The 25785-nt window shown below is 49.2% G+C and overlaps 1 protein-coding gene across 1 annotated transcript in view; it reads right to left on the bottom strand.

Annotated features, from left to right (window-relative positions):
- Positions 1-25785, bottom strand: part of Obscn (obscurin, cytoskeletal calmodulin and titin-interacting RhoGEF) — a 140420-nt gene that overhangs the window by 41922 nt on the left and 72713 nt on the right. The window contains 23 exon segments of the mRNA XM_090340000.1: positions 3545-3823; positions 4574-5450; positions 6545-6918; positions 7736-8017; positions 8020-8111; positions 8159-8450; positions 8993-9268; positions 9770-10042; positions 10661-10927; positions 11820-12092; positions 15125-15200; positions 15386-15582; positions 16056-16328; positions 16875-17147; positions 17273-17539; positions 18123-18389; positions 19517-19780; positions 20127-20390; positions 20731-20994; positions 21453-21716; positions 22086-22349; positions 22686-22949; positions 23600-23781. Of these exon segments, the coding sequence (XP_090196126.1) occupies positions 3545-3823; positions 4574-5450; positions 6545-6918; positions 7736-8017; positions 8020-8111; positions 8159-8450; positions 8993-9268; positions 9770-10042; positions 10661-10927; positions 11820-12092; positions 15125-15200; positions 15386-15582; positions 16056-16328; positions 16875-17147; positions 17273-17539; positions 18123-18389; positions 19517-19780; positions 20127-20390; positions 20731-20994; positions 21453-21716; positions 22086-22349; positions 22686-22949; positions 23600-23781 (6404 nt within the window).

A 25785-nucleotide genomic window follows, 5' to 3' on the forward strand; every position in this document is an offset into this window, starting at 1 on the left:
GCTATGGCTCAAGTGGTAGCCTTGAGTAAAAACACTAAAGGACAATGTTCAGACTCTGAGTTCAAGCCCTGGTATAATCATGCACACAGATACACACACACACACACACACACACACACACACACACACACACACACGGTCAGCAGTCAGAGACTTGGACTTCTAGTCAAGTAAGAGTAAGATTGAATTTACCCATTGTTAAATGGCTAAATGTTTGTGTTCCCCACAAAAAATCATATTAATCCAAAAGAGATAGGGCCTTTGGGAGGCAATCAGATCACATGGTGAGATCTCATGAATGAGTTAGTGTCCTTATGAAAGGGAATCTGTCTACCACTGGCTTTCTTCCCTGTTCTTACATAAGGCTGTATTCTTTCCTCTAGACTATCTAACCTACTATGAATCTCATTTACTGTATTCCCTACCTCTAGTATGACTTAAACAGACATATATAATATGTGTAAAAGGCTAAAATTTTTGAATCCACAGAATAGTTTTACTGTCTTTTCTAGTTTGAACATTTGAGTTGATTTAGATCCATTGAGTAGATTAACCTACATATTACAGGTTTTATTTTTTTCCTGTCTCTTTACAAGTCTCTGTATGTTTGGTTAAATACTCTGACATCATAGATTTGTGGGGGGAGGGGGGCTCATGAGGCTTGAACTCAGCCTGCGTGCTGTCCCTGAGCTCTTTAGTTCAAGGCTTACACCCTACCCCTGGGCCTGGGGGCTGTTCCTGAGCTCTTCAGCTCAAGCCTACCACCTTACCATTGAGTCAAGCCCCACTTACTGTTTTCTAGAGATTAATTGGAAAGAATCTCAGGTCCTTTTGTGCCCGGGCTGGCTTTGAACCTTGATCCTCAGATCTCAGCCTCCTGAGTAGCTAGGATTATAGGCATGAGCCACTGGCGTCCAGCCTGACATCATAGATTTTATCTTATGGGAAGCTAGGTATATGATACTTCTATAGATGTAAAATATCTATAAAACATACAGTAAGAATAAGGCCAGGACTAGACCCCCTTTCTATGCTGATTCTCTGGTCTCAGAATTCTAGTCACCAGAACAGTGTGAAAATGTGTTCTTTATAAGACACCCAATCCATGGTAATTGTTATAACAGCCTGAACCAAGACCACTCCCATCTGAAACAATAACAATGGAAACACTGCCACAAAAAGCCAGATAAAAATAAGAAATATGTTCTTTAAAGTCTTTCTCATTAGGCAAGTGGAGGACAACAACAGTTAAATGGTAGGAAATATAAGCAAAACTCTATCATTTATCCAGCTTGAATGATAGGAAACACAAGCAAAACCTTTCATTTCTTCAGCTTTCTGTATTGAGTTTCCAGGCCTAGGCAGGGGAAGCAGAGACAATGTCAGTGAGAGTCCATGAGTTCAGATGCTGAGGTTTGAACCCCAATACCAGAGGGTTAAAAAGAGACAGACAGATGTTGATAAGGAGATACGATACAAAATAGGTGGCCTAATACATGTGTAAATAAAGTTCTTAAGTGAGCAAAGGTGAAGAAAATACTTAAAGAAATGAGAAAGGGTGTCAATGTTTGTGAAGTAATGTACCTTCTATTTGGTGAATATAATGTAACCCTTCTATTAATTACAATAAAAATATGTGAAAAAAAGGAAAAAAAGAAATAATAGTCATCAAATTCTAAACATAAGGAAAACATAAATCCAAAGTTCCAAGTTCAACCAACCTTAAGCACAAGGAAGATGTAAAAACTACCGAAGAACATAATAATCAAATTACTCAAAGCCAGTTCTGAAAAAGGAAACCTTAAGCTATATGGAGACCTTCCTTGCAAATGGAAAAGTTGAACCTAAAAGTCATATGAAAATGTAAAGAACCCTAAATATCCAAACAATGCAGAACTAAAACAAAGCTGATAGGTTCATTTTCCATTTTAAACTCACTACAAAACTTTACTAACCAAAAAATGTGGTACTGATATAATGACAGTCATTTAGATCAACAGAATAGGATTAAAGTCCACCAGTAAACCAATACATTTAGGAGCAATGAACAAATGGTGTTCAAACAACTGGACGTATGCATAAAAGTGTAAAATTGGATCAGATATGGTGGATCATATCTATAATCCCAGCCCCTGGAAGGTTAAAACAAGAGAACCAAGACTTTGACACCAGAATGGGCTATAGTAAGACCATGTCTCAGAAACAAATAAAGAATGAATGGAGAACCTTACCTCATATCAATTACAAAAACTATCTGCAAGTAAAGCAAACATCTAAATATAAGAAATATTATAAAACTATAAAGTGTAGATATTAATCTTTATGACCAAAGATCTTTTATGCATTCAAGAACACCATCCACAAAGTAAAAAGAAAAATCCACAGAACAAGAAAATATTTTTAAAATCATATACTTGATAGAGTCTAATATCATAAACCCATAAAGAATCCTTATAACTGAAACATGAGAAATAATTTAATTCCATGAGCAGATGATTTGAGTAAGCATTTGTGCAAGAAAAACAGTCCATTCCCATGGCAACCAACACGGAAGATTTCTGGGACCCCCAACGCGGGGATTTCTCCACGTCAGCAAGCAGTAAATCCTGCAGCAATAAACACTAACTGGTGTCCTCGAGTCGGTCTGCCTGGAGACACCATCAAAACCTCACAGGCTGGGGAATCAGGCTCCAAAATGACCCCTTTTGGATCACAAGTCTAGACCATTCCTCTGTGCTCTGATAGACCCCACCTCCTTCTCAGGTTTGATCATTTTCTCAAGTGTTGCAGGGAACTTAGGGAAGGCGTTCATTCACTGACTAGTTTATTACAAAGGACAGACCTCAGTAAAAGTCAGATGGAAGGGATGCATAGACAAAGCTTCCCGGCTAGCCCTCTCAACACCTGTATGTGTCACCCACCTAATAGTTCCCTGAACCTCATAGCTTATCATTTCCCATGGCAGCTTAGCACATCTGTTTCTGAGGGATGTAGGGGTTGAACACTCATGCTTCTCATCAAGATTCCATCTCCCTGGCTCCTGGTCACCACCCTGAAGCTATTTGGGAAACCCTCAAGAGTCACCTTATGAGAATGAAAGCTGTGCCCTGTATGTAGGACACTCCAAGGATTTAGGATCTCCAGATGAAGAAACAGGAGTAAAGACCACATATATTTTCATTCGTCCTTCATTATCTCTAAACCTCTCCTCAGAGGTTTTCTAGTGAAGTCCTTTGAGGTCATCCAAGAAAAGTCTCAACGGAGTGGTTGGGGAAGGCTGCCTGCCCATTTCCTCTTACTGCTTACGACTTCCACTTAAAACCTTCTTGGGCCTCTTTCCAGCCAACACACCTCTAACAGACAGACTTGAGTTCCCTCTACCACTTCAGCCTAACAGCTTTTGAGAGGGCTCTTGTTTTGGCCTTAGCTCCCAGAGAAGTCTCCTCTTCAGCAGCCACAATACACGGAGGCTCCAGATCAGATCCCTCCGACCCATCCTCCAGCCCAGCTCAGGAGCCCCCCCCTACCGCAGAGCGGTACTCACAGTCTACACGGAGCTCAGCCTTGGTAGAGGAGACACCCACACTGTTCTCAGCCAGGCAGCGGTAGACACCCATGTCCGCGGGCACCACAGCTGTGATGATGAGCTGGTGACCACCCTGCTGGTCCTCGTTGATCATGTAGTGGTCATCCTCCTCCAGCAATTTCCCATCCTTGAACCAGCGCACATTAGGCACAGGCTGGCCAGTCACCACACAGTCGAAGCTCACAGGGTAGCCATCCTGTACTTCTTGGTTCTGCAGCTGAGTCAGGAACATTGGGGCTGGGACAGACAGGCAGAGCACATGACGAGTTGGCCCAGTCATGCCAATCACACCCATACTCACTTTTTCCAGCAGCCACTGTCCATTTGAGTGTTCAGAGGCCCTGACTGATTAACCCTACTCTGAATCTTGCCTGCTAGGTAGCTTTCTTATCCACGTTCTCTAAGTTTGCTTCCCAAGCTACCATGAGGCAAGAAGAATGAAGAGACCGAAAAAGAAAAACACAAAAGAGGTAAGGTTGTGGCACAAGTGCCACAAACGGGGCAGGACTTTCAAGACGTGATTTATGAGATACTTATGATAATTTCCTAATGTTCTGGACAGCCAGAAGTATATATTAAGATTGACTTTTATTATTTTTAAGCCCCTCTAATTTATATGAGTTACATCTCCAAGTCTCTATTTAGGTAAAAATACAAAAAAACAAAAACAAAAACAAAAACAAAACAAGAACAAATTGTATTTCCATTCCCATTTGCAGATGTGAAAACTGAAGGTCAAAGAGGCTAAATAGCATCCCTGAGATACCCAGCTAGTAAGAGACAAAGCTAGGGTTTATACTCAGTTCTATTTAACCTCAAAGCCAGGGCTTTCCATGGCTCAGTAGGCTACATCTACGAATACCTGATGCTGGAGTGCAGGTAATGAAATGATACCCAGCAGATTCTGTCCTCTGTCAGCCTCACTCCTTCTCCAGTCCACCTCTGGATTCTAACTGTCAACCTGACCAAGGCAGAATGTGAACTCACCAGCATCAGAAGCCTGCAGGCTGGGCACAGGCTCCAGAGGCACCGCAGGGGTGGGCTGAGGGGCCACTTTGCTGATTCGCATCTCCACTCCCCTCGGCCCTTGTTCCACAAGGCCAATTTCTACTCCGATGCCCATGGTGGCAAACATCTCTTTGAAGCAGGTGACTGCCTGGCGGGCTTCACTGAGGGCCTCAAAACGGATGCAGACAAAATGTTCATCTTCACGATACGTCTGCCAGTCTGCAGGCTCCTCTGGTTCTGCAGTGCCCTCATCAGCACTGAGGAAGAGCTCCTCGTCTGACACCTCTGATGGGCCCTTGGTACGGAAGAGTCTGTGCAGGCGCCTGGCGGCTCGGCGGAAGGCATCGTCCAGCTCACCCCCGGATGAGCTCTCGGCTTCACTCTCTGTCCCGCTGACCACCACACAGGCACTGTGACTCACCTGACCAAACTTGTTGCTCACCTGACAGGTATAGCGGCCAGAGTCTGCAGGGCCCAGACCAGTGACCAGCAGAGAACAGGTACCGTCCCCAAGCTGATCAATGTGGTGATGTCGCCCATCAGTCAGCTCCACACCATCTTTCAGCCAGCAGGCCCGCGCATCTGCCTTACTGGCTACCACACATTCCAGCCGCAGGACATCCCCCACCTGTGCCTCAGTGTCCTCAAATGTGCGGGAGAACACAGGCCCTTCCTGCTGCTTCATCTCCTTCCGCACCTTGTAGCCCTTAAAGGCAGCTTGGATCTTTACAGCTGCTTTGTCCATGGAGGGATCACTCAGGTCCTCAGCCCTCAAGTCTCCCTGCAGTGGGCTCACTGCGGCTGGTTGCTCCTGCTGTTTCTGTGGCTTCGTAGAGGAGACTGCTGGAACCCCAATCTGTACGTATAGTATGTGATGTCATGGTGAGACATGAAAGCTGAAGTCAGGAGCACATAGGGTCAAGGCCCCAGTGCCAGGTCTTGCTCTAGCACTTTGGCCTCCCATCTACTGGCAACCAGACTACCTTGAGCTAGGTTCCTGCTGGATTCTGTTGCTACCCCAAAGCAAGACCACCTCCCTGAAACAGCATCATACATTCACACACATGGGAATTAACAGCCTTATAAGGAACACCAGAAAGGCCACTTTTGACTATTCAAGAAAATGTTAACAGTTATGTGGGTAGATGGATACATGAAGAATGAATGGGTAGACAGAAGGTTGGATGAATGAAAGGAAGGTGAAAGGACAGATAATGGTGGATGGATGGATAAGATGGATGGATATCTGTGTAGATGGGTGGACAGATGAGTAAATAGGTAGATAAACAATTTGACAAGTAAATAGATGAATAGGTGAGCAATTACAGGAATGATGGGTTCATGAATGGTGGGTAAATTATGGGTAATGTAATGGATGGGTTGGTGATGGATGATAGGTATGGAACCGATATATGAACCTACGAGGATGGCTGAAAACTTGGTAAACAGACTAGAAGATAAATAAGTAAACTGGCAAATAAGTATAAGAATAGTTGATTGCTGGATCAGTGAATGATTATAAGTAGGTGAATAGGTCAACAGATAAGTGATCAAACAGGTGACTAGGTGCCGAAGAGATGGTGAATGGATGTAAAGATAGTAGATAATGGACAAAGAGATAAATATTAGATGTGCAGATGGATAAACATGTGAAGGTACAGGTGGAAATATGGTGAGTAGATACAAAGGACCAATGAATAGATGGGTAGATGCAAGGAAGGATGGATGGATATAAGAACAGACAGTGGTCTGGGACTGTGGTAGATGATGAATGGGTAGTAGGAAGGAAAGATGATGTACACATGGGTGCACAGGTAAATGCAGGTGAATGACAGATGTGTGGACAGATTAATTGACAGATTAAAGATGAGCACATGAATGAATGAATGAATGAATGAGATGCCCAGGCTTCTCTGCACATTGAAAGGGCTGGGTGGGCAGGGAGCTCACCTTGCTGGCTAGGGGTGATGCCCCAGGCTGTCCCGCTTTCTTGAGGTAGGTAACTAAGGAAGGGGTGCCTGCTCGGGACTCGTCCTCAGAGCTGGTGTGTGACAGGTCGGCCTCTCCAGTGCGCACCAGCTCATCAGCTGTGGAGTAGCCCTCAGAGAGGTCAGGAGCCATTTCTTCCACCTCCCGCCGCAGGGGCTGCACACGACCATCTTCTTCAGGCAGCTCACTGATGGAGTCCAGGGTGGGCTCACGGCTCATGCGGCGTTTCTTGGCCAGGGCCTCCCACAGCAGGTGCAGGTCACCCTCCTGGGCCGCCTCAGGGGGCAGACTGGGCTGCATCGGGGCCTCATCTCCAGAGCCTTGGGTCAGCACCACTGAAGAAAGCAGAAGACTGGTCAGCAGAACAGGACTGGGATGTGAGATCACACTCATCTTCACTGATAACCAGTGTGTCACTTTGCTGGACCTCTGCTCTCCACTGGGCACCTGGCCATTTTACAAGGCCTTAGAAGTTCTGAGCTTTAGCCCACATCAGCTTCCCCTCAGTCCACCCACACAGAACACATGGAGGCCAGAGCAGAAACGACTGCAAGTCACACTGGGATTATTTCATCCCTTCCTGCCCCTTGCTGCTGAGATAGGAGCCCATATTATTTCAAGGAGGAACACAAGGTGGAGATTCATGCACGGGAATGCACAAGGGCCAGGCTCAGAGAGCGGGGGACAGACATATTGATGAGGGGTGGTGCTCAGAGGTAAGGTGCCACTCAGAAAGTGGGGAGGGGGCGTAGCTCAGAACACAGAAAGGATGCAGGAAAGGGAGACATGCAAAGTGCAAGTGGGCCTCAAAGTACAGAATGAGCAAAGAGCAGACTAAGAAAGCATGAGTGCTCAGAGTGAAGAAGGCTCAAAGCACAAGGAGAGGAAACCTCAGAATTCAAGGAAGAGAGCTGCAGGTACACAAGTTTCAAGGACTTTGAAGGGCCAGCACTAGAAAGCTGAGGGCTGCATCCTGTTCAGGGATGGAGAGGCTGGCCTAAGGCAGTAATATGAGCGCTGTCTCATCTTCTACCACGTCTTACATGGGTGTCAGAGTACTCTCAGTCTTCCTTCCAGAGCACTGATGAGGAGGAAGGCCAGGCCAGACATGTTCCCATGCCCCAGAGCTTCCCACCCCAGCCCAGAACATACCCTCGAATGTGGCAGCCTTGGTGGAGACTGAGCCCTGGGCAGGGTCGCAGCGGTACTCGCCCTGGTCTTCTGGTTTGAATCCTTTGATCACTAATATTTGCCGCTGACCCTGACAGTGGACCTCAAAGTGCCCACCTGGCTGGATGCGCTCTGTCCCCTTGTGCCAGACAACCTCACCAGCTTCAGTTGCTACCTCCAACTCTAGACAGACGTCCTCACCAGCCACCACCTGACGTCTCTCAGGGACAGGGGGTGGGGGAGGTGCAAGTTCCGTGGGTTCTGCGGGAAAACAGCATCCAGAGACAGTGGACAGGCCACATCAGCTAGAGTGGACTTCGCAGTCCAGGCCTCACCACATGGGCTCCCTTCCTCCAGCCTGGGTAGGCAGTTCCTCTCCCAGACCTGGACCCGGAGCAGTGAGACTCACCTAGCTTGACCATCTGGGGCAGGTGCACAGGCTCCCCGGCACCTGCCGGTCCCACAGCTGCCACTCGGAAGCGATAGGTCTCCCCAGGGGCCAGGCCATCTACCACACACTCTGGCCCAGGCACCAGCTCATGGCATAAACGCCACTGGCCTGTGGAACCCTCCTTCATCTCTACCCGATAGCCACATAGACCACCACCGCCATCACTTGTGGGAGCCACCCAGGACAGTGTCACAGAGCGGCCACTTCGACCCACCACCTCAGCGTCCTCTGGGGGGTCAGGGAGGCCTGAAAGGAAGAGAGAAAATCAGATTACCCACTATGGCCTGCAGCCTCTCCCATAGCCACTAGGGTCTGGTAGTGACCATAGCACAGGTACTGGGACAGGCCACTTTCCCTGAGATTTGTGTGCTGTTATACCCAGTGGTCCAGCCTTTCTCAGCATCTCAGTGAGACTGTCTACCCACAGCCCTCTCAGGATGGGGTCCACGGAGAGCCCTCAGAAACATAGGGCCTGGAGAACATCATTCCTTCTGTCTTCCTGGACTTGAATCTTCTCTGGGGCAAAAAGCAGGGGGAGTAGGGCAAGATCTCTAGGTCTCCTAGCTTCAGTTCCCAGGTCTGACCTAGACGGCTTTAGTCAGTGATGCTCTTAGACCAGCAGAGGGAGCTACCGAGCGGGGAGGGATGTGACACAATGCCACCACCTCCATTCTCTGGGTCCATCTGATCCACACAGGATGCAGTTGTGGATGGTCATCCAGCCTAAAGGTGTGCAGGAGACTTGTCCCAGCCCAACTTACAGGGGAGGGACCCCGTCAATCACTCACTCAGCACAGAAAGTCTTGCAGAAGCCACAGCATCGCGGGCAGCAAAGGTCACCTCCCCAGCATGGTGAGGCTGAGCACTGCATAGCAGCAGGGTGTGCTGGCTGCCATCAGCAGTGACTTTCCAGGCAGCGTCATCTGGCTGGACTGCAGCCCCATTGATATACCAGGTTGCCTCCCCCACTGGTACCACCTCGCTGAGCTTGCAGGTGAAGTTGGCCTGTGCACCAGCTCGTACCGTCACATCTTTTGGGGGCTCTGTGACCTCTAAACGCCATCCTGTGAGGGTGGAAAGGTGAAGAGATGTAAGGGGAAGGTTCTGGAGGAGCAGCATGAGACTCTTAGCTTCCACTGTGCCTCCAGTCTCCCACTGGAGAGGTCTCAAAAACTACACCTCTCAGCCAATTCTCCCCACCCAGGAAAGCCTCACACAGAAGGGTTTAGAAGACATTCATCCCCTCCCTCAAGACAGCCAGACTCCTAAGGGGAGGGTCCACAAAAACCAAGGACCCCTAGTCCTCTTGCCAGGTGGAAGTGTCATTGATACCCCAGTCCTGTACTGGCCCTTGTGATCTTGTCTCAACCAGATGCCAGTCTCATCCCAGACCCCAATCTTTCTGTCTCACTGAGCTAGCCACACAGACTCCTGCTTGGGGTGGGGACAAGAGATCTCAGAGATTAGCATCTCCTCACCTTGCAGAGCCTTGGGTGGATGGCATCTCAGGGGCTATCCTCTCCTCAACCCTTCCCCTCCATTCTGCATCAGGAAACCATAGTTACCTCTGACAGTGAGGAATGCAGATGTGACCGCGTCTCCAGCCAAGAAGGTCACCCGGCAACTATCCTGGGGCCGCAAGTTTTTGAGCAGCAGCAGGTGCCGCAGGCCGTTCTCAAAGTAGACCACTTCCACATTTTCTGAGGTGTGCACAGGTTCGTCATCCAGCAGCCAGGTGTGGGAAGCCACCTCAGGCTGAGACAAATGGCACTCAAACAGCGCCTCACCACCCTCAAGCGCATCCACATTCTCCAAGCCTCGAACCACCGTGTTCTTGGCTGTGGGGAGAAGGTAAGGTTCAGGATGAGTGTGGGTCTGGGAGTTTCCCACCACTCTCTTGAAAAAGTCCTCAAAACTACCAAGGGTCAAAGACCCCAGTGACCACAGGGAGGCAGTATAATCACTCTGGGCTCCAAGGCTCACAGATGAGAACTTCACAGCTGTTCACAAGATTAAAAATTCACAAACTGTCCCAGTGTCCTCAACCCCACATGGAGGCTCAGTGCTGTGCCCTTACTTGCCACAGTTTCTAAAGCATCAGGGTTGGACTCCACACCCCTTCTTCCTATCCCAAACAGCACAACTAGACTGGTTATGGTTTCTGGAACTTTCCTCACACTTACATCACTTGGGAACCTTCAGAATCTGTGCCCCTCGGTTCTCTCCTCTTGGTTAAGTGTCACTCACTGTTTCTCACAGAAGCCATAAGCTTGTAACTGGTCGTGTCCTAGCCTAAGGGCATAGTGGTGTAGATGTGCCACCTCCAGGATTATTCCCCTGCACTGATCACCTGTATTGCCAGGCTAGCTGCCACAGCTTGCCATTCCCTATGACTTCGTGAACAAAGACACACCATAGGTGTGCTGGGCCTGGGGCTGCCTACCAGGTGGCCTCACCTTGCACTTGGAGCAGTGCCACCACACAGGTGCCCGCAGCCTCACAAGAATAGATGCCACTGTCACTGGGCAGGGCTGGCCTGAAGGTCAGCCTGGCCACGGTCCAGTCCTGCTCTATGATGACACGGCGCCCATCTGCGTGAACCTCCCGCTCGTCCATCTTCCATGTGGCCTGCACAGGCCGTGAGTATTGGCAGAGGAGCTCGGCTGAGCTACCCTCCTCCACCGCCAGGTCTTGCATGGCACTGACCACCTCCACCGTGGGATCTGTCGGCCAACATGCCGGACATGCATCAGCTCCTGGGACAAACCACCATACCCACCCACTCTGCTGTCAGTGTTAGTGGGTTAGCAGCTGCAAGCTTAGCTTTGGTAGGCAATGACTTAGCAATGGCTACTGGTATAGCCAGGAAGTGGCAGCTCAGAGCACTCCACATCAGATATGCCTTGCCCCATTCATGGCTGAGGGTGCTATCAAGCAGGCTGTCTGTCCAGACTGGGCCCTTCTGGCCCAAGGGAAGCACACATATCCCACCTTCAACACTCCTGCTGGGCCCCAAGTCCCAGGCTCAGAGTCCAGAGCCACAGTTGGGATTCTCTCTCTAGGGATTTTGCTATCTCCCATTGAAACACCCACCTTGAGTTGTTGAACATCTACTCAATAAATGACTGTTACCTCAGTCATCCATGTTTTCTCCCTGAGAGCTCACAGGTGGCCAGTCAGCAAAGGCATCAAATGAAGGAGCTAAGTGGGGTCTGTGGCATTCTGCTGTCAAGACAGCACGTCGATACAAGGGTGGACAGGGACAGATTAAGAGAGGGCCTGAGACAGAGTCCATGAGCCCAGGAAAGCTCCTCAAGGAACTGACCTCTGGCTAGAGAAGTATAGCCACCAAGGTGGCAGTGGAGTCAGTAGCATGCACAAGCTGTACCCAATACACGGGCATGGGGTAACGTCCAGCTGAATGGCTCTGTGAGCCTGAACTTCCCGTTCAGGAAGGATTCCCACCTGGGGCTGCCCAGGTAGGTAGAAGGCATAGAAAAATGTGCCCTACAGGCCAATATGTGCCTGCTGCCCTGTTCCCCAAGAGCCTGCAGGAAGCATGCAGGCACAGCACGGTAAGAAGCACCAGCATGGGTGGTCCCCATTGGCCAATACCTTTGACCAACAACTTGGCTGTGGAGACCAGGGGCCCCATGCGGAAGGTGATGGTGCCTGAGTCGGCCACCCCTAGGCCCGAGAGGGTGAGAGAGTGAAGGGTCCCCTCATGCACAGCGATGACACTCTGGGGATTGTCCTGCAGCAGGGTGCCATCCAGCCACCAGCGGGCCTCTGGCCCAACCACACGAGACACCTCACAGGAGAACGTGGCCACCTCCCCAGCGAAGACATCCACATTCTGCAAGCCACGTACCAGGCACAGTGCTGCCTCTGTGTAAGAGTGCGAGAAGGAGTGCTGGGCTGGGACGCCCTGTAGTCTATCAGGTGGGAACTACCCTGGAGATGATGGGTGCACGAGTGTGTTGTAATAACAAATTTGGGTTTTGTTCACAGTTCCTGGAACACAACTCCTAAAGCCCTCAGCATATCCTGAATGGACTGTTGTTATTTATAACAAGCACTTTTGACCATATACAAAGTACTACTAATGAGGGACCCTGATCACAAGAGGTAGCTTTAGGTAAAGAAGTGTGGAACACCTACCCCTATTCATCAGCTTTTGAGAAATCCAAAAGGCTGGAGACTCATCTTCATAAAATAAACTCTCTTAAACAGATTTGATGAGATCAAGATTAGTTTCAAAATTAAATTAAGTGGGACTGAGAATGTTCTTTAGTGGGAGAGGGCTTGCTTCGCATGCATGAAGCCCTGGGTTCAATTCCTCAGTTCAAGTGGTAGAATACTAGCCTTGAGCAAAAGAAGCTCAGGAACAGTGCCCAGGCCCTGAGTTCAAGCTCCAGAATTGGCAAAAACAAAAACAAAACAAAACAGAATTGTTATATTTCTCAGTGTGTGAGGACACAACATACATACACACACAGTGTTCAAGGTGATTGTTTTGTTCTGTGAGATAATAGGAGAAAAGAAACAAGGATGTTTTCTCTAGAATTGGTGTTCCAAGTGAGATATGCTAAAACACGCTTGAGATTCACTGGAGGTCTGCTGGGTCAGGCACCAGCCTGATCAGAAGGATGGTCTCTTCCTGGGGTCTAGAAATCCACCCTGACCAGCTACCTGGCTCTGATCACAGAGAAGAATGCAAAGATCACACTCAATGATCCTGTGAATAGTGGCTCAGGCCTAGGCATGACCCATGCTCACCACTACGCTTCCCTACATAGCCCTTCAGAGAACACAGGAGGCCAGTGATATTGGCATGCCTTCTCAGAAAGCAGAAGGGACATGCCTTAAACCATGGTTGAGGCTCATCCTGACACTGGATGTCTCTTCGGACCCAGTGTGAATAGTAAGGAGGTAGCCTCTGCCACTCACAGAGAGTAGGGGTCAGCCTCATCTTACATCTCCAAGGTGCTGAGGCAGAAGCTTCTCCTAAAAGGACATTTTGTCCTGATTCTTCCAAATCTCTTCAGCCTTAGATCTCTGGGGCTCTAATGATGGATCTATCACACAGTGGGCTCCAGGCTCAAGGGACTTCCAATATGTATGTGGGGCTGTGGCCTGCCCTGTGCTCTCCACTCTGCCTTCTTGCATCCCACCCACTTTTTTGACTGCCACTCAGATGGAGGAGCCAAGAGTACTCCTAGACCACTGGGGACCACATAGATGACCCTTTCCTCCAATTCCCCACAAGCCAGAGAAAAGAACAAGATCACAGGTCTCTTTCACCACCTGCTGCCTGGAGCCGGGCATGGAAGATACGCCTGCCCTCCCCACAGTCTGTGCTTCTCTCTCAGCACTTCCAATATGCCATTCTAGGAGCTTCTTCGTGAAAACACAAACAATCCACAGTTGGACAAGTCTAGGTGTCTTTACCCCATGGGTAAGAGCCAGAGGAGTGGGCAGGGGCCTTTTGCAGAGGTAATAATTCCCATCAGAAAATCACTGGGCAGAGAAATCCCCATGCCCACCCAAGTAAGCCCTCCTTTAAGGGCCTCTCCATATTTTTTCCCATTTACACTCCATATAATCCCTCAATATGTTCTTTGATTGACTTCCCCACATGCACATCTAACCACCTTCCCTTCTTGCTACAGTATCATCTCATTTTCTTCTCCAGCACCAATGTCCAAGTGTGGCTATCATACCTACCTGGACACCCATTTACACATTCTTGCCCAGGACCTTCCCCAAGGCCTCAGGGAGGTGTCCATGTATGAATCAACTCTCTCAGGCTGGGGCCACATAGCCTAGAGAAGTGCTGAAGGACACCCCACATCTCTATTCCATCCCCCGATGAACACAGATTCTTTCTGTTGGTTCCTGTTTAAGACATTACTAAAACTCTCCCTCTTCATGACTCTAATTTAAGGGCATTGGTATTTGGCAGCCTTTCCCACAGGTCAAAGAAGTGACCATATCTAGTTACCTCTGAAGCTTCAAAAGGGCATGAAGCTAGAGTTATATGTGGCCTAGCTTGAGATCCCTCCAAGGGTTGGACAGTTTGATGGTGATAAGTAGTTGAATTAATGGACAAATGGATGGTGGGTGGATTAGTAAATAGGTGAGTGGGTAAGTGAATGGATAACTGATGCTGAATAGGTAAATGAACTGATCTAGACCATCTGATTGGATGGATGGATGGATGGATGGATGGATGGATGGATGGATAAATGGATGGACGGCTGATGAGTGGTGGTATATGTATAGATACGATAGGTGAATTGATAGACATGAAAGATGGATGATAGGTGGATGGAAAGATGAACTATATGGATGTGTAATGGGTTGGTAAGTGGATAACAGAGGGATGGTGGTAGTGAATGGATATATGAATAGGTAATGGGTAGAGAATAAATGACTGACAGGTAGATGAATGAATAAGGGGTGGATTGATGAGACCAGTATGCAAATGAAAAGGAGGATAGAAAGGAATATATAATCAAAGCCAAATCCTCAGGACTGATCAGTTCTGGGGCAAGGCATAATTCAAAAAAATTTTAAGGCTGTTTGTGTGCTGGGGCTTATGTTTACTATAGCCAAATCTATACAGTGTCATGTATACACGGTTTCATCCACATCTTTGAGCCTATTGATTGTGCAAGTGTCTATTAATAATTTTAGCCTGAGACATCCTACAACCCTTGATTTCTCAAGGAGAAGTCTGCCAGCCCACCCCAGAGTCCTCTGTAGTTCACGATCTTGGTGAACAGAACATAGAAAATAGCTATTCCAAGGCAAAATCACTATTGCAAGTCTTGACTTTTTTGCCAGGGATAGATGCTACAGTGTTGGGGAACAGGTACCCACAGGTAGATGGCTGAGTGTGGGAAGAAGCTGCTTACCTGCAACCTTCAGCTGGGCTTCTGAGCTACATGAGCCCACTTGGAAAGTGATGGTTCCAGCATCCTCGAGGGTCACCTAAGGACATAGTAGGAAGATGCTCAGTGCTGGCAGCCTCATCCTGACCAGAGAGGGCTAATTCACCTGACCAATCCCCAGTGACAGGGGTTCATCCCCTTCCCAACCTGATCCCCTGGCAGCAGGGCATCTCCAATGGACATGGACCGTCCAAGTCTAGCTGGAGCCCAGTCACCGGAGCCTACCTTGCGCAGGGTGAGTGAGTGCAGTGTGCCCTGCTCCACAGTGATGTCGTTCATCTCATTGGCCTGCAAGGGCACTCCTCCTAAAGCCCAGCGGGCCTCCTGGCCTGGGGCCCGGGACAGCCGACATCGGAAATGGGCATCCTGGCCTTCACTGAGCTGCAGGTCCTGTAGGGGCTCCAGGATGGTCACTTCAGGGGCTGGGTACAAGGAAAACATGGGCATCAGCCTGTGTCTGAGAAACACTCTCATTCTGCACAGCTCCTATGACTCAGAGGTCCTGGCACACATACACATTATCCCCCAGTTTCTGAAGACAAACAGATGGGGGCCTGTTAACTGCTTCCTGATCCAACTCTAGGCAGAGAGCATGACCTGGGCTCTAACCCATGGAGATGCCAGAGATAATGAAAGGCTGCCGTGTCACAGTACCACCTCCTGAGGGCCACGAGGCAGGGACTTATACTTTAATACTGTGTGAACCTCTGTGTGCCTCCAAACACCTCCCAACCAGCCTGAGTCATCACTCAGCCAAGAAATCACCAGCACACAGTTCTATCTGGCTGCCATCATTCTAGCCCCCAAAGGAGACTTGCTGTCCATCCCTGTCATCTGACAGGGCCTGGACTGGATGGAATTCCCCTCTTAGGTGAGGCCCACCCAATACAGCTACCTCGGACAGTGAGCTGAGCAGAGGATGAGTTGTTGCCCACGTGAAAGGAGACAATGCCGGCATCTTCGGGTGTCACACCCTTCAGCTGGAGTGTGTGGATCCGGCCATCCAAAACAGCCACCTCTGTCACCTCATTGCTCTGCAGTGGCAGGCCCTGGAGGCGCCACTGCACATCCATGGCCCCAGCTTGTGATACCTCACAGCGGAACTCCACATCATCATCAGCCTGCACCTCAGCATCCACCAGTCCCCGCACAATGGTCACCTCAGGCTCTGAGGAGCAGGGCGAAGGAACTCCCTTTACCAACCTGGGCTGAAATCCCCGTGCCCTCACCTTCAGGAATCCTTCCTGACTACTCTTCTGTGTCTTCAGATGGCATGGCACTTAGTAGGCTCACAAACACAGTAACTGGGCTTGGAGCACCTGCCTGCCCACAGAAGAAGCAGGGGCAGCTCTGTTTACAGGACAGTGGATGCCCCCCCCTCCCCGTTTATCCCAACACTACTGCCAGGCCTATTGTAACAGGAACTTCTAGAGGATCAGGGAAGCAAGGGTTTCTAGAGGAACCAGGAGGGACTCAGAGATGGCTGCTCAGGCCAGAATGGGCTACCCCACCTGCCACATGGGGGGCAGGAAGCAGGGTAACCCTTCTCTTGGAAGATTCACATGGAAGGTGGTGCAGGAATGGGGAGAGAGGGCTGTAACCCAAGGGAGGCTTGGCCAACCCTGTGAGCTACACATGCCATAGCCTGTACTCCCCAGGTGAGCTACAGGGGCGTAGGGGCTCAGTCTCCCTTCTGGGATGTCTGCTGGCTTACCTTTGACTCTGAGGGAGGCCAAGGTTTTCTGGCCGCCCACCACACAGGCATATTCGCCAGTGTCTTTCGTTTCCAGCCCATGGATCAGCAGTTCACAAGTGGCCCCTTGGCACCGCATCTCATACTTGGGGCCAGCGCAAAGCTCCATGCCCTCCTTGAGCCACTGCACTGGCACCCCAGGCTCAGCCTCATTCAGCTGGCAAGACAGCCGGGCCACGCCACCTGCCTTCTGCTCTGCATTCTGCAAGCCAGTCTTGAACTTGGGCTTGGGGGCTGGTAGGCCAGAAAAGGACAGTTAGATTCACAGGCTTTGGGCCTCCCTGTTTTCTGCTGAGCAAGATCTATTACCCTTCAACAGGGTAGAAGGAGCTGGGGAACTTGGAATCACAGCCACTCACCTAAAACAGAGAGCCTGGCTGTGCTCTGCTCGTGGCCTGCATCACAGATGTAGTCACCTGCATCCTCCTGTTCCACCTCAGACACCAGCAGTTCAACAACCCTGCCCTCCTGCACCATCTGGTACTTGGCACAGGGGAAGAGCTGCAGGGATCCCTTGCGCCATTCCACACTCCCGCCCACCTGGCTCAGCTCGCAGCGCAGGTGTGCTGTGGTCCCCTCATCCACCTCCTGGGCCTGCAGCTGCTGGAGGAACCTCACAGGTGCAGCTGCAAGGTGGGAGGGACAGCATGAGAGTAGGCCCCTGAACAGGCCCACAGGGATGCACTACAGGAATCACCAGGCATGTCCATAGTCAGCAAGGAAGGTCACAGCCATGGGAAAGAACTGAACCATGAGCAGTGCTGGGAGGGGCTAGCACCGCAGCTCAGCTACAAGACAGACTAAGAGGCTGTGGGACAAATGGCAGAGGAGCAGCACTTCGACTCAGAGGGAGGACCCCAGAGCCACAGCTACTGACAGAGACAGGACTGGGGGTAAGGAGGCAGGACCAGAAAGCCATGGGTGGGGGGGAATTAGAGAACTGTACAGAGCAGAATTGTAGAAGGGAGCACAGAGTCCATGAAGAGCAGGACCTTGGGCAGGGACAAAATGAGAGACTGCCAGGAGATGCTCAGAGAAGGAATTTCATAGACAGGAGCTAAGGCCCAGGGCTGGTTCCACCCGCTTTGCTGAGCTCAGTTTTCTTGGCTAGAACCCCAGAAGCAGGGCTGTGGCAGTGAGGGTCAGCATGCCAACCACACCCATCCCACCCCAGCCACACAGAGAGGTAGGTGGCCCTAGAATATCCACCTGTGACTGTGAGCGTGGCACTCGTAGCCTGCGAGCCACAGGTGCAGCTGTACTCGCCCGCATCCTCCCGGCGCACGTCCCGAAGTACCAACTCCACAATGCATCCCTGCTGCTGAGGCTCCCGACGCTCATCGGCCTGCAGCTCCAGGCCACCCTTGCTCCAGACCACAGCAGTATTCGGTGAGGACAGCTTGCACCTCAGGCTGGTTTTGGAACCCTCTTCCACCTGCAGGCTCTGCAGGGGTTCCTGGAACACCACCTGTGGGGCTGCTGGAAGGTAGGGAGGAGCACATGAAACAGGGTGAGTTCAGGACCCACACCTGAGTATCCCAACACACAGTTGACCAGGGTGAGAGCATCCCTGCAGTGCCTCAACCTACCTCCCAGGGCCTGCTATAGCAGGATTGGTTGGGAAAGGTGGAGGCAAAGGATCTTGGTGGGTTTCAAGGATAAGGAAGATGGGGGAGAAGCTAACAGGGGGCTAGCCCTGACTCTGATTTTCATTTTCTAATATTTGTCTCACCCTGAAGCCCTACCCCAGGAGCTGTGTTCTCAGGACCTTGGCAGGAAAGGGAAAGAGAGTGGTCTCTTTAGTCCACCCAGAAAGCATACAAGTCTAAACTTGTAGTTATTACAGCACTGTGTCAGACCCTTGATTTGTGGCTCTGTTCTTTCTAGGCTCCAGGCCAGGAACTTCTCCTTCTGATACAGGAACAGGGCTGCATCCCTCAGACCCTAGGAACAAGTGAGTCCCTCACGTGTGAAGGCAGAGCTGTATCACAGGCCCAGGTAGCTCTCTGTTCCCCCATGCATCTAAGACTCTGAGATATGGCACACATGCCACACACTGGGAATTAAAATCTGGAAGCAGGCTCACAAAGGAAAATCATGTGCACTCTGAAGACATCAGAAAAAAAGAGAGAAAGAAGGGAGAAGGAAAAGGAAGAGGGGGAAAAGAAGGGAGAAGGAAGAACGGGAAGGTAGAGGAGAGGAGGGAAAGGGAAGGAAGGGGAGGGAAGAGGAGAGAGAAGAAAAGAAAGATGAGAGGAGAGGGGAGGGGAGGAGACTAGAGGAGAAGAGAGGAGAAGAGAGCCGAGGAGAGCAGAGGAGAAGAGAAGAGAGGAGAGCAGAGGAGAGGAGAAGAGAGGACAGGACAGGAGAGGAGGGGAGGGGAGGGGGGAAGGGGAGGGGAGGGGAAAGGAGAGGAGAATGGTGTGCCAAGATGCAGATGAAGGGTGACACTGAATACTGCTGTGAAAATAGCCAGACAGAATAGAAAAATAGACATAAGGCAAGGAGAAAAAGGAACAGCCCTAAGGAACAGGAATAGTGTTGTCTGAGATCAGACAGTAAACAAGAATAGAAAGCCAAGTCACGGGTTCACAACTCTTTACCCCGGACAGTCAAAGTAGCTGAAGTCATCTGGTTTCCACACACACAGGAGTATTCCCCAGCATCAGCCACAGACAAGTCACGGATCTGGAGCTCACACACAGCTCCCTTCTGCCTCAGGCTGTATCGCCCCCCATCCTTTAGGGTCTCCTTCCCCTTCCTCCACTCCACAGCAGACGCCTTGCTCAGCTCACACCTCAGCGTGGCACTGGACCCTTCCATGGCCTCCTGGCTTCTCATGTCTTCTATGAATCTGGTAGGCAGGGCTAGGAAGGACAATCAGAAACCAGGGGACGGTTTGGAAGATGCTGTGTCACACATGGGACACACCGAGTTACACAAACTGACAAAGGACCATGGCATGAACAGGCAAATGAAGGTACAGATGGCAAGGGAGGCAAATGTTCCGCAAGGGTAGAGAAAGATGAGGGAATGCACATGGGCACAGGAACATCTCCTGGGAAAGGGGAAAGGGAGGTGAGAGCAGTCTGATTACAGGACAGATGGTCACGGGGTCACCACAGCTGTGACACATGTACAGGCAGAAAGTCAGGCTACAACATGTAGACAACAAGCCACAGGCTCCTGTGGTCACATGTGGATGCTCTTTACCCCTGATGGTCAGCTTGGCTGAGGTCTTCTCCTGCCCACACACGCAGGAGTACTCCCCTGCATCTGCCACGGCCAGGCCACAGATCTGCAGCTCACACACAGCTCCATCCTGCCTCAGGGTGTGCCTTGCCCCATCTCTCAGGGTCTCAGACCCCTTCCTCCACTCCACGGGGGCCGCCTTGGTCAATACACACTGCAGAGTGGCTGTGGATCCTTCTGTGGCCTCTTGGCTTCTTAGGTCTTCTATGAATTTGGCAGGAAGAGCTGGAAAGGGCCAAACAGCCACTGAGAACATGGAACTCCCAGAAGGACTTTGCACAGAGCATGGACTACACAGGAAACCACGCACACAGCTGTAGAGGGACTATGATGTGAACATATGACTGAAAGTCAGGTGGTTACGAGGCACACTAGAGATAGGGTTCGTGGGGTAGACATGAACTTGAGAACATGCCTTTAGCAAGGAGAAAGGGAGATGAGAGAGGCTGAGAGATCTCTGGTTACAGGGTGCTACATAGCTTGCTACATGTACAGGCAACATGTAATTGAGACACAACATGTAGATAACAAGCCACAGACGCATGTGGTCACCCACGGTCTTTACCCCTGACAGTCAGCATGGCTGAGGTCCTCTCCTGCCCGCACACGCAGGAGTACTCCCCAGCATCTGTCACAGCCAGGCCACAGATCTGCAGCTCACACATTGCCCCATTCTGCCTCAGGGTATATCTTTCCCCATCTCTCAGTGTCTCAGACCCCCTCTTCCACTCCACTTGGGCTTCTTTGTTCAGCACACACTGAAGTGTGGCTGTGGCCCCTTCTGTGACCTCTTCATTCTTCAGACCCTCTGTGAACTTGGTGGGCAGTGCTGAGGGAGTCAGAAAGACAGAGCTGTAGTCATACTCTGAGCAAATGAAGAAGAAAAGATATATAGACAGTACCGAGCAGACACAAAATCCAGTAGTTGTGGGCTAGGTACTACCTATCGATTTTGTCTGCTCTTAGGACTGAAGAGGTTCAGTCCTTGTAAGGGATATGAGTCTCATGTGTAGGGCCAGATTCTCTGCTGTTCTCTGGTGGATGGGACATAATAAAAATAAGAACTAGACAGAATGTACCAGGACAGCAGCAGAAACCCATGATGCACAGACATGGAAAGCTGGCAACAGATATGATTTCTCCTGGTTTATACAATTGCCTAGGAAATTAGGATTCCCAGCAGTTATGGAAAGATGGTGACACAAAGGAAGAAAACATGGAGTGAGCAAACTGAAGTACTTAAACATAAACACAAGAACATGGATCTACGTGGCCATATGTCTTTACCCTGGACAGTCAGCTTGGCTGAGGTCCTCTCCTGCCCACACATGCAGGAGTATTCTCCAGCATCTGTCACAGCCAGGCCACAGATCTGCAGCTCACACACAACTCCATCCTGCCTCAGAGTGTGCCTTTCCCCATCTCTCAGGGTCTCAGACCCCTTCCTCCACTCCACAGGGGCCGCCTTGGTCAATACACAGTGCAGAGTGGCTGTGGATCCTTCTGTGGCCACTTGGCTTCTTAGGTCTTCTGTGAATTTGGCGGGCAGAGCTGGAAAGGGCCAAAGAGCCACTGAGAACATGGAAATCTCAGAAGGATTTTATACAGAACATTGACTACACAGAGTCCCACACATCACTGTAGAAGGACCACGATGTGAACAGGTAACACAAAGTGCAGGTGGTCAGGAGGCACACTCCCAAGCAGATATAATAGAGAGAGGGTGGTAGGGTGGGCAGGAGCATGGAAACATGCTCTGAGTGAGGAGGTAATTGAGAGATGCTAAGAGGTCTCTGATTACAGGACGGATGGTCACGGGGTCACCACAGCTGTGACACATGTACAGGCAGAAAGTCAGGCTGACACAACATGTAGACAACAAGCCACAGGCTCCTGTGGTCACATGTGGATGCTCTTTACCCCTGATGGTCAGCTTGGCTGAGGTCTTCTCCTGCCCACACATGCAGTAGTACTCCCCTGCATCTGCCACAGCCAGGCCACAGATCTGCAGCTCACACACAGCTCCATCCTGCCTCAGGGTGTGCCTTGCCCCATCTCTCAGGGTCTCAGACCCCTTCCTCCACTCCACGGGGGCCTCCTTGGTCAATACACAGTGCAGAGTGGCTGTGGATCCTTCTGTGGCCTCTTGACTTCTTAGGTCTTCTATGAATTTGGCGGGCAGAGCTGGAAAGGGCCAAACAGCCACTGAGAACATGGAACTCCCAGAAGGACTTTGCACAGAGCATGGACTACACAGGAAGCCACGTACACGGGTGCAGAGGGACTATGATGTGAACATATGACTGAAAGTCAGGTGGTTACAAGGCACACACCCAGACACAACAGAGAGAAGGTGTTGGAATGGAACTTGAGAGCATGCTCTGAGCAAGGAGAAAAGGAGGTGAAAGAATCCCGATTACAGGACAGATGGTTACTCAGGTGACGCAGCTACAGGTAGCAATATTTCTGAGACACAACAAGTAGATAAGCCACAGGATCATGTGACCACACTGTCTTTACCCCTGATGATCAGGATGGCTGAGGTCCTCTCCTGCCCACACATGCAGGAATATTCCCCAGCATCTGCCATGGCCAAAGTTTGGATCTGCAGCTCACACATTGCTCCATCCTGCCTCAGGGTATATCTTCCCCCATCCCTCAGTGTCTCAGACCCCTTCTTCCACTCCACTTGGGCTTCTTTGTTCAGCACACACTGAAGTGTGACTATGGCCCCCTCTATGGCCTCTTCATTCTTCAGACCTTCTATAAATTTGATGGGGAGAACTGGGAAAATCATAAAGACAAAGCCATAGTCATGTACTAGCAGGCAGAAGACAGGCTTTGGACATCACCAGGAAGATAGGAAACTCAACAGGGCAAAGATCAGATGTTGGGCATGCTAAGCACAGTCTGTGGAATGTGGTTCTCCTCATGCGCCCTGTACATGGAGAGCACAGTCCTTTCTTTATTTTCTTTTTTGCAAGTCCTGGGCCCTGAACTCAGGGCCTGAGCACTGTCCTTGGGATTTCTCAAGGAGGTCACAGCCCTTTCTACAGCATCCTCAGTCCTTATACTTCTTATGCATTTTGCAGAGATGATCGAAGGTAGAGTCAGAAAGAAATAAACAATTTCAAATTTCTTTGAGATCTTTGGAGATAGGATGTGACAGTACAAGGACAAGACAGAACCCAAGAAAATTGAATCCACAGTGGTGCAAAGGGTAGAAAGTTGGCTGTAGGCCTTAGATCTCCTGTCTCATAAAACAGATCAAGAAGTAGAAAAGGAACATGTGCAATGATGAAGTGCACCAGAGCATAGGAAGAGAATGTGGAATAGGGAGGGCGCATGGGATGAGTGTAAATGGATGGCATGAGGTCAGTACTTGGGTACCAAAACATGGATCTACTTAGCTATCTGTAGTCTTTCTCCCCAACAGCCAATATGGCTAGTCTTTTGCTTCCCACACATGCATGAATACTTCCCCAAATCTCCCAGGGCCAGCCTATGTATCTGTACTTCACATATGGCCCCGCCTTGCCACAGCCTGTATTCCCTGCTTCCTCCGCAATCTCTAAGCATCTTTGACCCTTTCCTCCACTCCATAGGGTCCTCTTTTCTGAGATGACACTGTGGAAAAGCCGTGGCCTCTTCAGGGACTACTTGGGCTTCAGATCTTCAATGAATTGTATGCAGTAGGAAGAATCAGACAGAAGCCATCCCAAACCCTTCATGGGTTTGGGAGTTCATAATTTGAATAACCATGAAGGAACTAGAAAAAGGAAAACTGGAAGGTCATGGGACAAGGCAGATCAATAACTATTTTCCAAGATCCTGTATTGTGTCTGGTGGAGTTCAGTTTAGGTGAGAAATGAGCTCCATTCCAGATGTTCTCGGCCAGCATCTTATCCTCTTTAGGATCTCCTATGTCTGAATTGCATACCAGGCCCAGCCAGCTTGCAGCTTAGGTATGCAATGATGTGAGGAATGTCTCTCAGGTCATCTCCATGGCAGAAATTGCTTTTTCTCATAGATGGCAGGTAGGGAATTGCAGGTAGGGAATCCATCCAGTTCTCCTAGGCATTACTACTTCATCTGATAATTATTTGGAGTTGGGATCTTTGCACATGAAATGATGTATGTGTACTAACCCAACAGAACTAATACCTTTATAAGCAGTTAGGACATAAACCCTGGAGGGTGATCATGTGAAGTCATGTAGAAGACAGTTGTCTGGAAGCCAAGGAGTGGACTCAGACTGAACAAAACTTACTCTAATCTGATCCCAGAACTATGGGGAAATGAATTTCTCATCAAACATCCCATTCTATGATACTTTGTATGAGAGCCAAAAGAATATTGTCTGGGCACTACTGTAACAAATGCTCCAAAATATAGATGTGTCTTTAGAACTGTATAATGATTAGAAGCTAGGAGACTTTCAAAGTTCACATTAGATGGAAACAGCCCAGATGCCCTACTGCAGATGAATGGATACAAAACATGTGATACATATATATATACAATGGAATTCTACATAGCCAACAGACAAGATAAAATAATGGCATACGTGGGGAAGTAGATGAAGCTAGATCAAATCATGTTGAGTGAGACAAGTGAAGACCAAAGGAACAAAAGGCACATGGTATCCTTAATATGTGGCTATTAGATCCAAACAATACAAGAGTGAGGACTCAGTATTTGGGTACCCAATGATATGGACATAGTCTTAGAGATATAAACTATATAGATATTAATATGTACCTATGACATATAAACCCTCAGCTTAAATTTAATTATGTTCTGAAATCTAAGTGCCAGTGACTGTATATAGAGATTCCTTTCTTGAATACTTGTTTGCTAAACATGACATTTGAAATATGATGTAAAAATCAATCCTTTAATAAATCCTTTAATTAAAAAAAAACATTTTGACAGTCCTGAAGACAAGTCAAATCTGGTTAGGCCTCAAGTGGGAATGAGAAAAGAGGCACTGAACTTAGGAACAAATTGCATTCTAGTACTTTATGGAAGGTAGACTTTAGAAACAATGAAACTGAATGTTTAGCTGAGGAGATGGTTAGGTAACATGTTGAAGATGTATCCTTGTTTCTTCTTATTGCCTACAATAAAATGTGAGAACAGAGAGATGAGCTGAAGAAAGAACTGTTAAGATAGAAGGAAACTGAACTTCAAGTTTTAGAAAATTTACAACCTTGCCATAAAGTGAAACCCAGAAAACATTCACTCGAGAAAACAATGGGATGTGGTTAGTCATGTCAACTCAGTCCAAAAAGTAGAGATGAAATTATCCAAGAGAGACCAAAGAAGGATCATGTCTAATCGCTTGAAACCCCAAGAATGGCATGGAATGATATGATTTTTGAGAACTTTATAGAAGTAGAAATGCTGCCAGTTTAGAATAAAAAGGACAGAGATAGGATGAATCAGTGAAGGTTTCTCCAGTCTTCTATGAACTAGACAGGCAGGGCTGGAAAGGGCCCAATAGCTACTGAGAATATGGGATTTCTTGAAGGACTTTGTGCAGAACATGGAATACAAAGAGCCAAACACTCCAGTGTAAAGGACCATGATGCAAATATATGACTGAAAGCCTAGGCAG

Source organism: Megascapheus bottae, chromosome 10, assembly GCF_031878675.1.
Source record: "Megascapheus bottae isolate mThoBot1 chromosome 10, mThoBot2.hap1, whole genome shotgun sequence".
NCBI classification, from domain to species: domain Eukaryota; kingdom Metazoa; phylum Chordata; class Mammalia; order Rodentia; family Geomyidae; genus Megascapheus; species Megascapheus bottae.